Source organism: Protopterus annectens, chromosome 6.part1, assembly GCF_019279795.1.
Source record: "Protopterus annectens isolate FY-2018-M chromosome 6.part1, PAN1.0, whole genome shotgun sequence".
Lineage (NCBI taxonomy): Eukaryota > Metazoa > Chordata > Ceratodontiformes > Protopteridae > Protopterus > Protopterus annectens.
This window is the reverse complement of record NC_056738.1, coordinates 477398394-477411103: the sequence shown is the minus strand read 5'-3', so window position 1 is coordinate 477411103 and position 12710 is coordinate 477398394. Positions and strand designations below refer to the sequence as shown.

Here is a 12710-nt window from a genome sequence, read left to right as displayed (position 1 = left end):
TTAAATTACTATATACGTTGGTCTGTACAGTACTACAGTAAGAAAACTACAGACATACATTGTTGGTGTGCTTATGTGTGTGAGTGTGAGTGTGTGTGTGTGTGTGTGTGTGTGTGTGTGTGTGTGTGTGTGTGTGTGTATGTGTGTGTGTGTGTGTTTGAGTGTGTGTGTGTATATATATATATATATATATATATATATATAGAGAGAGAGAGAGAGAGAGACAGAGAGAGGTATGTATGTGTTGTATGCATTGTATATGTTTTATCTATACTTTGTTACAGCATTTCTAAGTAGCTTTTGTACAATTTTGTTTTATCGAGGCTTGTTGGATCACCGTGACCTGCAGTTTGTAAGTCAGCAATGTATTCCAGTTGGTGTTTTTAATTTTCCCCCATTGTAGGGTACGAATGGCGCTGGTTCATCTAGCTTATGAGAGTGCAAAAAAGGCATTAAAAGATTATTTTTATATGTTTTTGAGTTACACATTTCAGTTGTTAAAAACTGAAAAAGCACAACCTATTCTTAGATGTGCTGATATACATATAATGTGTATAGCTGGATGTATGGATGCACACACACACACACACACACACACACACACACACACACACACACACACACACACACACACAATCTCTCTCTCTCTCTCTCTATATATATATATATATATATATGTATATATATATATCTATCTATGTGTGTGTGTGTGTGTGTGTGTGTGTGTGTGTGTATGTATATGAGACAATTTAGAACCAGCTTATAAACTGCACTGCAAAATTTGAAAGTGTTTTTGACTCAGCTGGAGAAAGTAAGGGAGAAATGACAATCATCTTTTAAGAAGCAGATGAGTTCCTTGTATGCCAAAAGTCACTCCCTGGGTTCACTGTAGTATCACTGGGCTCACAAGGAAGGGAAGAGAACAGCACTTAATGAGTAACTGTCATTTCATAGCTAAATGGTTAGCAATGCACTCAGTGAACTTGAAGCTTCTGTGACTTCATAATGCACACAAGGTACATGCCCCCTAGGATAAGGTAATAATGCCCCAGCCTCCAGAAACCTAATTCACGTAGAAATGAATGTGTAGCTTTTAGATGTGAAAGTCCAGCAACGAAACTAAACAGCAGTATTTGTGGCACAAGTGCTAGGATATAATCTGTACCACAGCAGATCCTAAACATTTTAAAACATCAGACGTGGTCTTGACATCATTTAATACAAGATCCTATTAATATATGACAAAACCACTTTCCTCAGTGCATAAAGGCCTTGATTTTTGGCAGAAATATAGTTTTTTCTTAATAGTGCATTAGCAGAGAACTGGGACTAAGGATTACATTCAGTCAAAAATGAAAGACATTAGGGTTTCACACTTATTGTTCAGAAAATCATGTTATATGCCGGAATGCTACTCATTCAGTAACATTGAATGAATATGCATGGCTGAGTCAGTCCTGTATTATTAGGTTGAGCAGCCATAACCACATATGTGATACTTCACTGTGTACAGCACAGATATGTTATTATTATATGTACGGCCCACAGCAGCAGTTCTAACCCCCACAACTGAATCTTGTGAACTGCATTAATTTGTTCCATCTCTTACGCCAATAACTTGACAACATGGCAGCTGGTGACAAGGTTGTTGTAGTGTCTTTCAGCTTTTCCTGGTTAGGGTCGCCACAGCGGAACTCCGGTCCACTAATGATTGGCAGCAGATTTTTATCTGCTGAGTTGCCAGCTCTGACGCACAACCTTCAACGAAGGTATGCCCATTCACGCATATCTCCACACAGAAGACGCTGTAGCTGAGAATCGAATGGGACAACGTCTTACTGCGAGGCTACCGCAGCACCACCACCGCAGTACAAGGTAATTCATTTTATTCATTAGAAAGAAGTGCACACTGAAGGATAATTTTATATGGCCACGACACTTTTTTCTTTTGAAGGTATCTATCTATTTTTCTATCCGTTATTTCTTAGTACTTGATATTTAAACATTGCCAGTAATACTATTGTCATGAATGTCCACCATTATATAGTAATTTCAGTTATTCTAGCCTTTTAGAAAAGTGCTGTTGGTACTTTAAGCTTAAAGTCAGGAACTTATGACAAAGAAACTAGTAGCAGTAGTAGCACTGAAAACTTCTCCAAAGAAAAAGTACCAGGCTTCATTGACATGTCCCTTAAAGTAACGCAGCCCTCTGTTTACTACGCTCTGGTAGGACAACACCACTTTTGACTTACTGGAAGAGATCTGTGCTTACACTGGTCTTGAAGAAAAGTAATCTGATTGATTGCAGAATTTGTTGTACAGTTTAAATGTAGTGGAGAGATTATAACCCTCCTTGAAATTGTAAATTCCCAAAAATCAGGCAGTTTTCAGAAACAGTGGAAAATGAAACATCAGAGCAGACTGTAAGAATGAATCCTACAAAAGTAAAAAAACAAGAGTATCACAATGGTTTCGTCATGTGCTTCACTGATGATAGAAAGACTTTGACTATGTACATCATAAAAAATGCTTGGGCCGTACTAAGAATCATGGGTATGTTCTCATGTACAATCCTAACATCAGTCATGAAGCAACATTTCAAAGAGAACAGACACAAACAGAATGGTTGTGAGTTTGTAAATACATATGACAGGACCGCATGCTTTCTGTATACCAGTTTAATTTACATACATAAGAAATCATCAAAGTAGCAAGAATGTATGAAGAAACTGAACATTGTAGGAAGTATTATCAATTACCTTTGCTATGTTGACACTACCATATTATTGGCTGAAAGTGAGCACAATTTGATTTGATTAGATTGACAGTCAGTAATGAAATGACAAGCAGTTGTAAATCTGACAATGAAGTCCTCTTGACTGTCCATAAAGATTTAGGTAAGATCTGCAAGTGAAGATATGTACATTTGCATATTAAGATTTGACTTTTCTAAGTTGTTCTATTTTCAGTAACATTATGTGAATGTAAAAGTTGGACACTGAAGACAAAAGATAGGAAAGAAACTGACATCTTTGGAATTATGATATGGCTGATGAATGCTATGCATTTCATGAACAGCATGAAAAACAAATGACAAAACTTTAACTTTAAACATATCAGGTACACAGAAAGAAGTTTAGAAAAAGGCTTTATGCTTGGCAAGGTTGAATGTCAATAAAAAAGGAAGACTGGCAATGCAATGACTTGTCATCTGACTGTAGACAAAACACAGTTCAGGGCAACTATCCAGAGCATCACCATGAGTCCACATCAACATGGTGGTACTTAAAAATAACAACAACCAAAGCATGGCATTGCATGTTCTGTTTTAATTCTAAAATATGCTTCAGTGGTGGGAAAGAACCTGAGTCCCCATAAAAGAAAAGAGGCAATATAGTGTAGCAAATAATACCTCCATGCAGCACACAGTTGGTGTCATTTCCTCCGAGAGATATGGGCCTAATAAAACTGCAAGGGTAAAAGAAAAAGCTATGAAAACTATCTTATAGCCTGTACTCATCAAAGTCAAAGTAAACTTTATTGTCATTTAGGACTACACAAGTGCTGCCTAAATGAAATTCCGAGTATCGACTCACCAGAGAGTACATAGGAAGGAAGAATAACAAGAACAACAGAATAACGTTTCAGTGTAAAAAAGATTTTCAGTACAGGACCCACAGAAGGATAAGTAAATCAATAATAGCAGTAAAAGCACAAGACCCCCCCCCCCCCCAGACAGTCATAAGAAGAATACTGTACATAGCACCATGACAGAACAGGACTGCACTTGTCTCCTTCGTTCATCTGCGTCAGACAAACCTTAGGCAATTGCACATGAATAAAATAATGTAATGCTACATCAAAGAATAAAAAACGATATTGCACACTTTTCAGCTGAGCAACATATTGTGAATGATCACTGACTAAATAATCGGTGGCTGGTATCCCAGAGTTTAGAAGTCTTAACACTGTTGGGTAGAAGCTGTTTAAGTATCTGGTGGTCCTGGAGCGGATACTCCAATAAGTATCACTTAGATATTCCAAAAAATAAAATCCAGTTTCCAAGCATCAGTTTACACTTGCATATGTATTCATTTGTTTTAGATACCCTTTTTTAAGCCATGACATTCCAAGTTCAAATTCTGAATAAAAACAGGCATTTTAGATTCTTTACAAATAACTTGTTAAGATTAAATGCACATACAATATTAACATCAAGTTCTAGACAAGTTACATAAAAGTGTCATTGAAACTATCAATGCTAAAGCCTAGTAGTAATGTTTAAGCTCTAATGAACAAATAATACAAAATGCAAAGTTACATAATCAGGCAAGATTTGTATGGCTCTGGTACTCTATTCTCCATGTAGAAATACATTGGTGGTTTGTGACTGGTTAAGAGTGCAACTTGTGAGGTGGCCATTTGTCAGTGATGACTCATAAAGAAAATACTGAAATTCAGGGTCTATAAATGTTATGTATCTGTTGCACACTGGCCCTAGGTTGTGCTCTTATTATATCCTTATAATATATATCCTGTTATATTAATCCTCCCTTTAATGCAGGCATGTGGAAATGTTGTAGATGTAATTTTTGCCAATTTATTGTCGTCTCTAGCTCCTTTTTCCTTGATAATAATCCTTGTAAAATCAGGGGCAAGTTTAATTGTGATAGTGTGGGAATGATCTATGTTGCTAAATGCCAAATGTGTCCTAGTTTCTGTATTGGAAAGATTGAAAGGCATTTCAAGCAAAGGATTTACGGACACCAGTACAGTATCACTAAACAGCATATGAACAATGCCTTGGCTAGGCATGTAATTTAGATTAATGGGCACCATTTTTTATATTTCATTATTGACCAAGTTAAAAAAGGACCTTGAGGGGGGCCATGGCAGGCACTTTTAGAAGAAAGAGAGCTCTATTGGCAGTTAAGATTTAATGCCTTTGTATATCCAGGGCTTAATGAATTTTGTTGTATTAAATGTATACAGATAATTAAATCTTTACAGAGATGAATTGGTTTTTAACATTGATTATACAGTTATTTTTTATGATTAGACATTTTATTATGTTATTATTATTATTATTATTATTAGGATATATTATGCATTCTTTTAGAGTATTGTATGTCCCTATGTTGTGTGTTTTATGTGTGGGACCTTTAAAAGCCTAATAGGTTCTGTGATGTCATTGAGAGAGTACCTTATATATGTGATTATTTGTAATTGTTTTTTTGTCTGAAGACGTTCACATATTGGATGTGTATGAAAGCGCTAACTTTGATTTTAAATACAGTTTTTGTTGGAGTAAACCCTTGCCTTTGTTGTTTTTTCAAGTTTGTATTTTGTCTTTTCCATTGCTATACATTTGCATAAATACTCTGGGCTGTTACATAACACAGTTATTTGAGTGCACTGTCATGAGTAGTCTGTTGTGCCATGCCTGCAGACTTATGCATTCAGAACAGTCCTAAACTGTTTTTTGTTCTTTCTGGCCACATGATAGCATTGTGACCTCATATACCCTTTACACGTTCTTTCCTCATGCTCCTCACTGTCCAAGGACACAGGCCATAGAAATCAAAAGTCAGGGAACATAGACCATCATCTTGTGGGGATTCAACATACTTTTCTCGTGATTCTATCACCTCACCATGCTGGCTTCAGGTGCATTATAGTGCCTGCTATGGTAAACTGTCATGTAAATGTGTGTTTTCTGGCTAGAAAGTGATTCAATGGCAGGCTCATACCCCTACATCCCACCTTCTCACATGTGGTGTGTAACTGCAGTCTGTCACATGGGTGTTGTTCTTGCAGCAGTACTGGTGTTGACCCCTTTAGACCGTTAAGCCAACATCACCCACTCACTCTGCTCCATCCCTGAATGGTTCCTCTAGTATGAACTTTTCTAATCAATCCTTGGTCATCTTAGCTGTAGCTAGCTATTCAACTATCTATGCCAAGAAAGTGCCTAGTCATAAAATGATTACAATCCATATATTTTCAACAGACATTTTATGTAGTTCAGAAAAAGTAAGTAGTGAGCAAGAAAGATATCCTTTAAATGTGGCACTAATGCAGTACATCACAGCAGCACTAAGACAGGCAATAAGGAAATATATTTTAAAACAAGCCATGTACATTTAGAGTCCTTGATAACAAAAAGCAGTAACTCTGGATTTTCTTTGTAGTAAGACCATTAATAATCTCACAGCTAAGAATACAAGTGAAAAGGAATGCAAATCTTATTCATATTTTAAATTTAAAGTACAATGTTGAAAAACAGTTTGCTATTAATAGTAATGTGTGTCTGCTTTTATAAAACCAGAATTCACTAGCCAGTTTTATTGCTCCATTAATGAATTTTTTAAAGTGAAGCGCATTTGCCTTTGATATGTATAACATGGCTCAGCTACTGTTCTTATTGCATTCATCTTCCTCAGCAAGTGTAATTATTTTGGAATTCACGGAGGATAAACACAACACAACAAATTAATTTTAGCCATTTCTCTCTCTCATAGCTTTGTGAAGAACAGCAGTTGGCCAAATTTGCATCTTGCAAACTGTTTCCTCCAAAATGTAAGTAACAAATCTCTATCATTTCACTTTGAAAAAAATGGCAAATGATAAGACCAAATTTTTTCATTCATAGTGATGTTATTTACTCTCTAAAAAGAAAGCTATAGGGATCTGAAGTTGTATTCTATCTGCTTGTGACTATCATGCAAAAGTAAACTATCTTGAGGTAATGATTTAGGGTGGTTCTTACAGTTCTGGGCTTTTTATCTTCATAGCGGTGATCCATGAAGAACTGCATTTCAGGGATATGCAAATCCTGGACTGTCAGCATGCATAGGAAGATGTGAAGGAGTTGCTGTAAACATGCCCCCCGTTGCAAAAGTGTAATATACTTAACACATAAGTGATAGGGGACAGTTACTACGCTGTTAAGGTGCTTTACACATATGTGTATGAACACATATGTGTATGAGTTTGATTCATAGACATGAGTCTATAGTGAGCTCATTTGCATACTTAGCATGTAAATAACCCTGAACTTATGCCAGTAAGCCACAATTTTCTGGAGAATATGGAGATGCAAGGGGAGATCAGGTGGTGCATCTGCATACCTGGACATTTTTACCAAAGAGGTCACTTGGGGAAATGTTTCATTTTGATTTTTGTGCATACTTGGAGATATTTCTGAAGGGGTCACTTGGGAAAATATTTAATTTTGGTGCTTGTGCATACCTGGGTATACTGCTGAAGGGGTAGCTTGGGGAAATGTTTCATTTTGGTGCTTGTGCATACCTGGCTATACTGCTGAAGGGGTAGCTTGGGGAAATGTTTCATTTTGGTGCTTGTGCATACCTGGCTATACTGCTGAAGGGTTGCTTGGGGAAATGTTTCATTTATGTGCTTGTGCATACCTGGGTATACTGCTGAAGGGTTTGCTTGGGGAAATGTTTCATTTTGGTGCTTGTGCATACCTGGGTATACTGCTGAAGGGGTTGCTTGGGGAAATGTTTCATTTTGGTGCTTGTGCATACCTGGCTATACTGCTAAAGGGGTGCTTGGGGAAATGTTTCATTTTGGTGCTTGTGCATACCTGGGTATACTGCTGAAGGGGTGCTTGGGGAAATGTTTCATTTTGGTGCTTGTGCATACCTAGACATACTCCTAAACGGGTTGCTTGGGGAAATGTTTCGTTTTGGTGCTTGTGCATACCTAGATATACTCGTAAAGAGGTTGTTTGGGGAAATGTTTAATTTTGGTGATTCTGCATACCTGAACATATTCCTGAAAGGGCTGCTTGGGGAAGTATTTCATTTTGGTCCTAGTGCATTACTGGGTATACGCCTGAAGGAGTTGCTTGGGGAAATGTCACTCATAAATAAAGACATAGGTGACAGCCAAACCCTAGATCCATGCAATTTGGCTTCATGAAGGGCAGATCCTATATGTTAAATCTGATGGATTTCTTTGAAAGTGTGACCAAGGTCACTGGTGAGGGCAAATCTGTGCACACAGCATACCTCGGCTTGGCAAAGGCTTTTGACACAAACCTGCATTCAGGCATTAGCGATAAACTTAGCAAACTGAATGTAAATCCCCACATTTTAAGATGGGTTGCCAACTGGCTCACAAACCCAGACACACACTATCAAAGTGGGTGACTCCACATCAACCAGCACACTTGTTGCCAGCAAGATGCCATAGGGGTCCGTGATGGGATCCCTACTGTTTGGTACATACTTCTCAGAAGTACAGGTCAAAACTAAAGGGTTGTGGCTGACCAGGTCTGCAGATGACTGCAAACTATGTGCAATCACTGAATTCCCAAATTATGTCAGTATATTCCAGGAGGGTCTTACACAAACCAATGACTGGTGTATTATTCACAGTCTCAAACTGAATACAAAGAAATGCATCATCATTCCCTTCAGCACAAACAATGTCCCTTCACACTATCAAATCAATAACAATACCCTAAGTACCCATGAAGTAGTAAGGGACCTCGGATCACAGGTTGACCATGACCTTAACTTCAACCACCATGTGTCTACCGTTGTAAGGAAAGTTTTCCATATAACACACTTGATTAGTAAAGGCATCACCTCAAGAACAAAATAAGTTATAACACCCTCCCCATACTCTGCATTTATCTGGCCCATAATTGAGTATAATGCCCCTTTCAGTATGTACCATACTAAGCACCTGCAGCAATTAGTGAGACCTCAGAGGTTTTTAACAAAGAAGATCAAGGGTCTCCAGCATGTGCTTTACATGGACCAACTAAAGTCTCTGTCACTACACTCTGTATTGTATAGATGTCTTAAGGGAGACTTATGCCTGGCCTACAGAGCAACGCAAGATCCAAACCTAATGAACTTTCTGCATATCCATAAATGAAATGGGGCTAGGGCTACCCATTCCAGGGACTTAAATATGGACTGTACGTTAAATAGGACATGCTGGAGGGACAGATTTATCCCCCAGTAACTACCACATCTTTGGAACAGGTTACCAATTCATGTGAAACAGAGCACCTCTGTGACACTGTTCAAAAGGAACCTGGACAAGTGGATGGGGCACTATAAATTCTTACTGGGGATAGCATCCACAACCCTCGTAGACATGGGCAGTCATCACTAAATGCAGTCCTGGGTATTGACTAGCACTTCTACTGTATTACATTGGGTTGAAATGGCTAGGCTTAAAATGACCTATGGGTCAATAGCCTAGCAATCTCTTATGATCCTATGATTTATGTGCTTGTGCATACCTGGGCATACTCCTGAAGGGATTGCTTGGGGGCATACCTGGATATACTCCTGAGCAGGTGGCTTAGGGAAAGATTTTATTTCGGTGCTTGTGCATAACTGGACATACTTCTGAAGAGGTCACTTGGGGAAATGTTTCAGTTATGTGCTTGTGCATACCTGGGCATACTCCTGAAGGGATTGCTTGGATACATACCTGGATGTATTCCTGAGCAGGTGGCTTAGGGAAAGATTTTATTTCGGTGCTTGTGCATAACTGAACATACGTCTGAAGAGGTCACTTGGGGAAATGTTTCAGTTATGTGCTTGTGCATACCTGGACATACTCCTGAAGGAGTCACTCGGGGAAATGTTTCATATTTGTCAGATAAGTGCTTATGCATACATGGTCTGACTGCTGATATGATCACTGGACAAGATAATTTATTGTGTTATTTTAGTGCCTGTGCATAGTTAAACAAACTGAAGGGGTTGCTGGGGGAAATATGTCATCTGTGTGTCAGGGAAGTGCTTGTACATACTTAGACAAACATGATCGTGGATTACAATTCTAATGTCAAAGACAAAAGCATTGCTTTTAACAATGGATGTGCATACAATAGGGATTTTGGTCTATGATTTGCAAAAGTGCCTGATTAGCATACTGCGTTTCTCAGCATTTCTCATTTGCATATCATTATTTTTAAGGCCTTTGCATTAGTGTAAATGGTCTCTATGAGTCTCATCTTTGCTACTCTCGTTCATAAGTATCAGGAATACCCCTATCACATTTGTGAATACCAGCCTAAATGTTTACTAACAGACCATAAGGTCAATCATCAAAGGTATGCAGTCACACTACCTGCCCTTCCACAGGTATCCTGGTGCCTCAGTTTAGATAAAGGCAGTGGTATGTGGGGAATGGAGAGTGAGGAAGTAAACTCAAAAACAATACATTTCTCACAAAAAGGAATGGAGTGTTATCCTTCAAGCTTGTAACACTAGATGGAATCCTGGTAAAGTGTAGTAGAAGCAAGAGACTTCACTCACCTTGCAGTCTGTAGATCATTAGTTTTTTTTTCTTTACTAATCATAACACTCAGATAACTATAAATGGACAATGCATGTCAGCTTATACACTACAACCAGTTGTCTTCAACATCAATTTTGTCTTTGTAGAGAACTTGCATTGTATGTGGACATCACAACTGCAGTCACTATAACCATGTATGTCGACATAGCAACTGCACCATTACTGTTGACATATGTACAACACAAGGCTGACATAGTGTGTGGGACTTATGATCAGTTTAAGTGCACACAGATCTGTAATATCCACTGTCATCATTTGGTTGGCTTGTATGCTATCTATATAGTGGGAAAACGGATTCATCATAACACATGCAGCTTCACAGCAATGCTGTCTAAAGCATGACAGCATTTCTGATATGCCTGAGGTACTGTGGTATAAGACAGCTTTGAACTATGCTGGTGGCAAAGATGAAAGCTTGAAATATCTTGTAGTAAATCAGGAATATGTAGAGAGATTAACAGAAAATGCTTTTGAATTTCATAATCCTTTCCTAATCTAGTGGTAGTAATAACATCACATATACACCGTTCTGTCATGTACACCACCACATCATTCTGGGGGGATGGGGATATCCAGACTGAAGAGGTTGGGGTAATGTTACATTATGGGTAAGGCCCTTTAACATATTAAAAAAACACCACATATGGTATTAGGACCACAAAATTTTAACTGAAAAATTTTAGTGCCTTCATTCAATACAGTATTTAGAACTTAATCAGTACACACAGAAAACATTACAACACTTACTTAAATAATAAGTTAAAACAATCACATAACTCCTAATTTCACAAACCTGCCCATGTGACCAACATGAGAACAGAAAAAATATTTCATTATTTATTTGGTTTACTATGGTAATGTCAAAGCGGAATCAGTCGAATGATGGGATCGTCGACCCACGTCTGCGAAAGTGACAGTGTCGAATTCCGACATTGTCAAAATAGGTCTTGACTTCAACCTTGTAATGAGCTTTAACATGGTTTGAGATAGGGGAGAGATTTGTGCTTCGAAAATGTCTGGTTCGACATTGTTGCCGTTCGGCCTCCAGACTTTGTCTAAAGTGGATTCAACCAAATCCATTTCAACGTTGTCATAGTAAACCATTTATTTAATAATTTATTTATTTATTTTCTGTATGGGGTACTTCCTCGGTGGTGCAGCAGTAGTGTTGTTGCCTCACAGCAAGAGGTTCCCCTGTTCGATTCTCGGCTTGGGTTGGGAGTGACTTCTGTGTGGAGTCTGCATGTCCTCCCCACGGTCAAGTGGGCGTTCAAAAGACATGCGTTGAATGGGTGTGCCTTCGTTGAAGGTTGGGCGTCAGGCTGGCAACTCGACACCATAAAAAAAAAACAACTGCCAATCTTTAGCAGACCGCAGTTCTGCTGTGGCGGCCCCTAACCAGGAAAAGCCGAAAGATAAACATTTTCTGTATGAGAACGATTTCAAATAACATTTAATATTGACTGTATTATTCACACCCAGAAAAACATTGGTGTTTGAAGTCAATTGTCATTTCAATTCTTTAACTTCTAACTTGTTTAAATCTCCCTTTAAAGTACCAGACAAATGATCTAATACACTAACAATAGACTTGTTAAAACTTATACAGACCATACTGTGGTTAGCCAAAGCAGTTTTTAATTTTTCTTTTTTATATTAAAACACAGCTACTTCATTGTTCAATGTACATTAACTGTGTGCTATTACATGTATACATACACACACAGACACACAAACACATATATATAGATATATATATATATATATATATATATATATATATGTATATATATATATATATATATATATATATATATATATATATATATATATATATATATATATATATATATATATATATATATATATGTGTGTGGATCTACTTCTACTTACCGAAATCCCACTTTGTTGAACTTGATAACGATAAATCAAAGTTGCCAAAGGTGTAGTTTCATGGACACCTGGATCACTGTAAAATAGCTGCAGGAAATGAACCACTTGGCAATAATGGTGAACTTTGCCCTTTTCACTACTGTAGTGTGATCTCTGAGTTGGTATATTTAGTTGAGGGGAGGGTGTGAAGGGCAAAGCCCCCCACTTGGGTGGGTTTGATTTGCTTCAGTTTGTTGTTGAAGTGTTGCTGGAAAAGTGGTTTGTTTCCTGGAGATATTTTCCAGTGATCTGGGTGTTTGTGAAACTCAATCTTCTGCAACTTTGTGTTATCTTTATGAAGTATGATGTGGGATTTCAGTAAGTACATATATGTATATGCAGTATATCTATGTGCATCCATCCATCTACAACCCCATTTTCCATTTTTGCACAAGGGGTCAGGATGTCATTTCAACAGTGAC

At 37.9% G+C, this 12710-nt stretch overlaps 1 protein-coding gene across 2 annotated transcripts in view; it reads left to right on the top strand.

The window, feature by feature from the left end:
* LOC122805640 (heterogeneous nuclear ribonucleoprotein L-like) overlaps window positions 1–12710 on the top strand; it is a 427980-nt gene that overhangs the window by 395752 nt on the left and 19518 nt on the right. For both annotated transcript variants that reach the window (XM_044075926.1, XM_044075927.1), the window contains exon 12: window positions 6522–6579. In XM_044075926.1, coding sequence (XP_043931861.1) covers window positions 6522–6579 — 58 coding nt within the window. The remainder of the gene's footprint in view (window positions 1–6521; window positions 6580–12710) is intronic.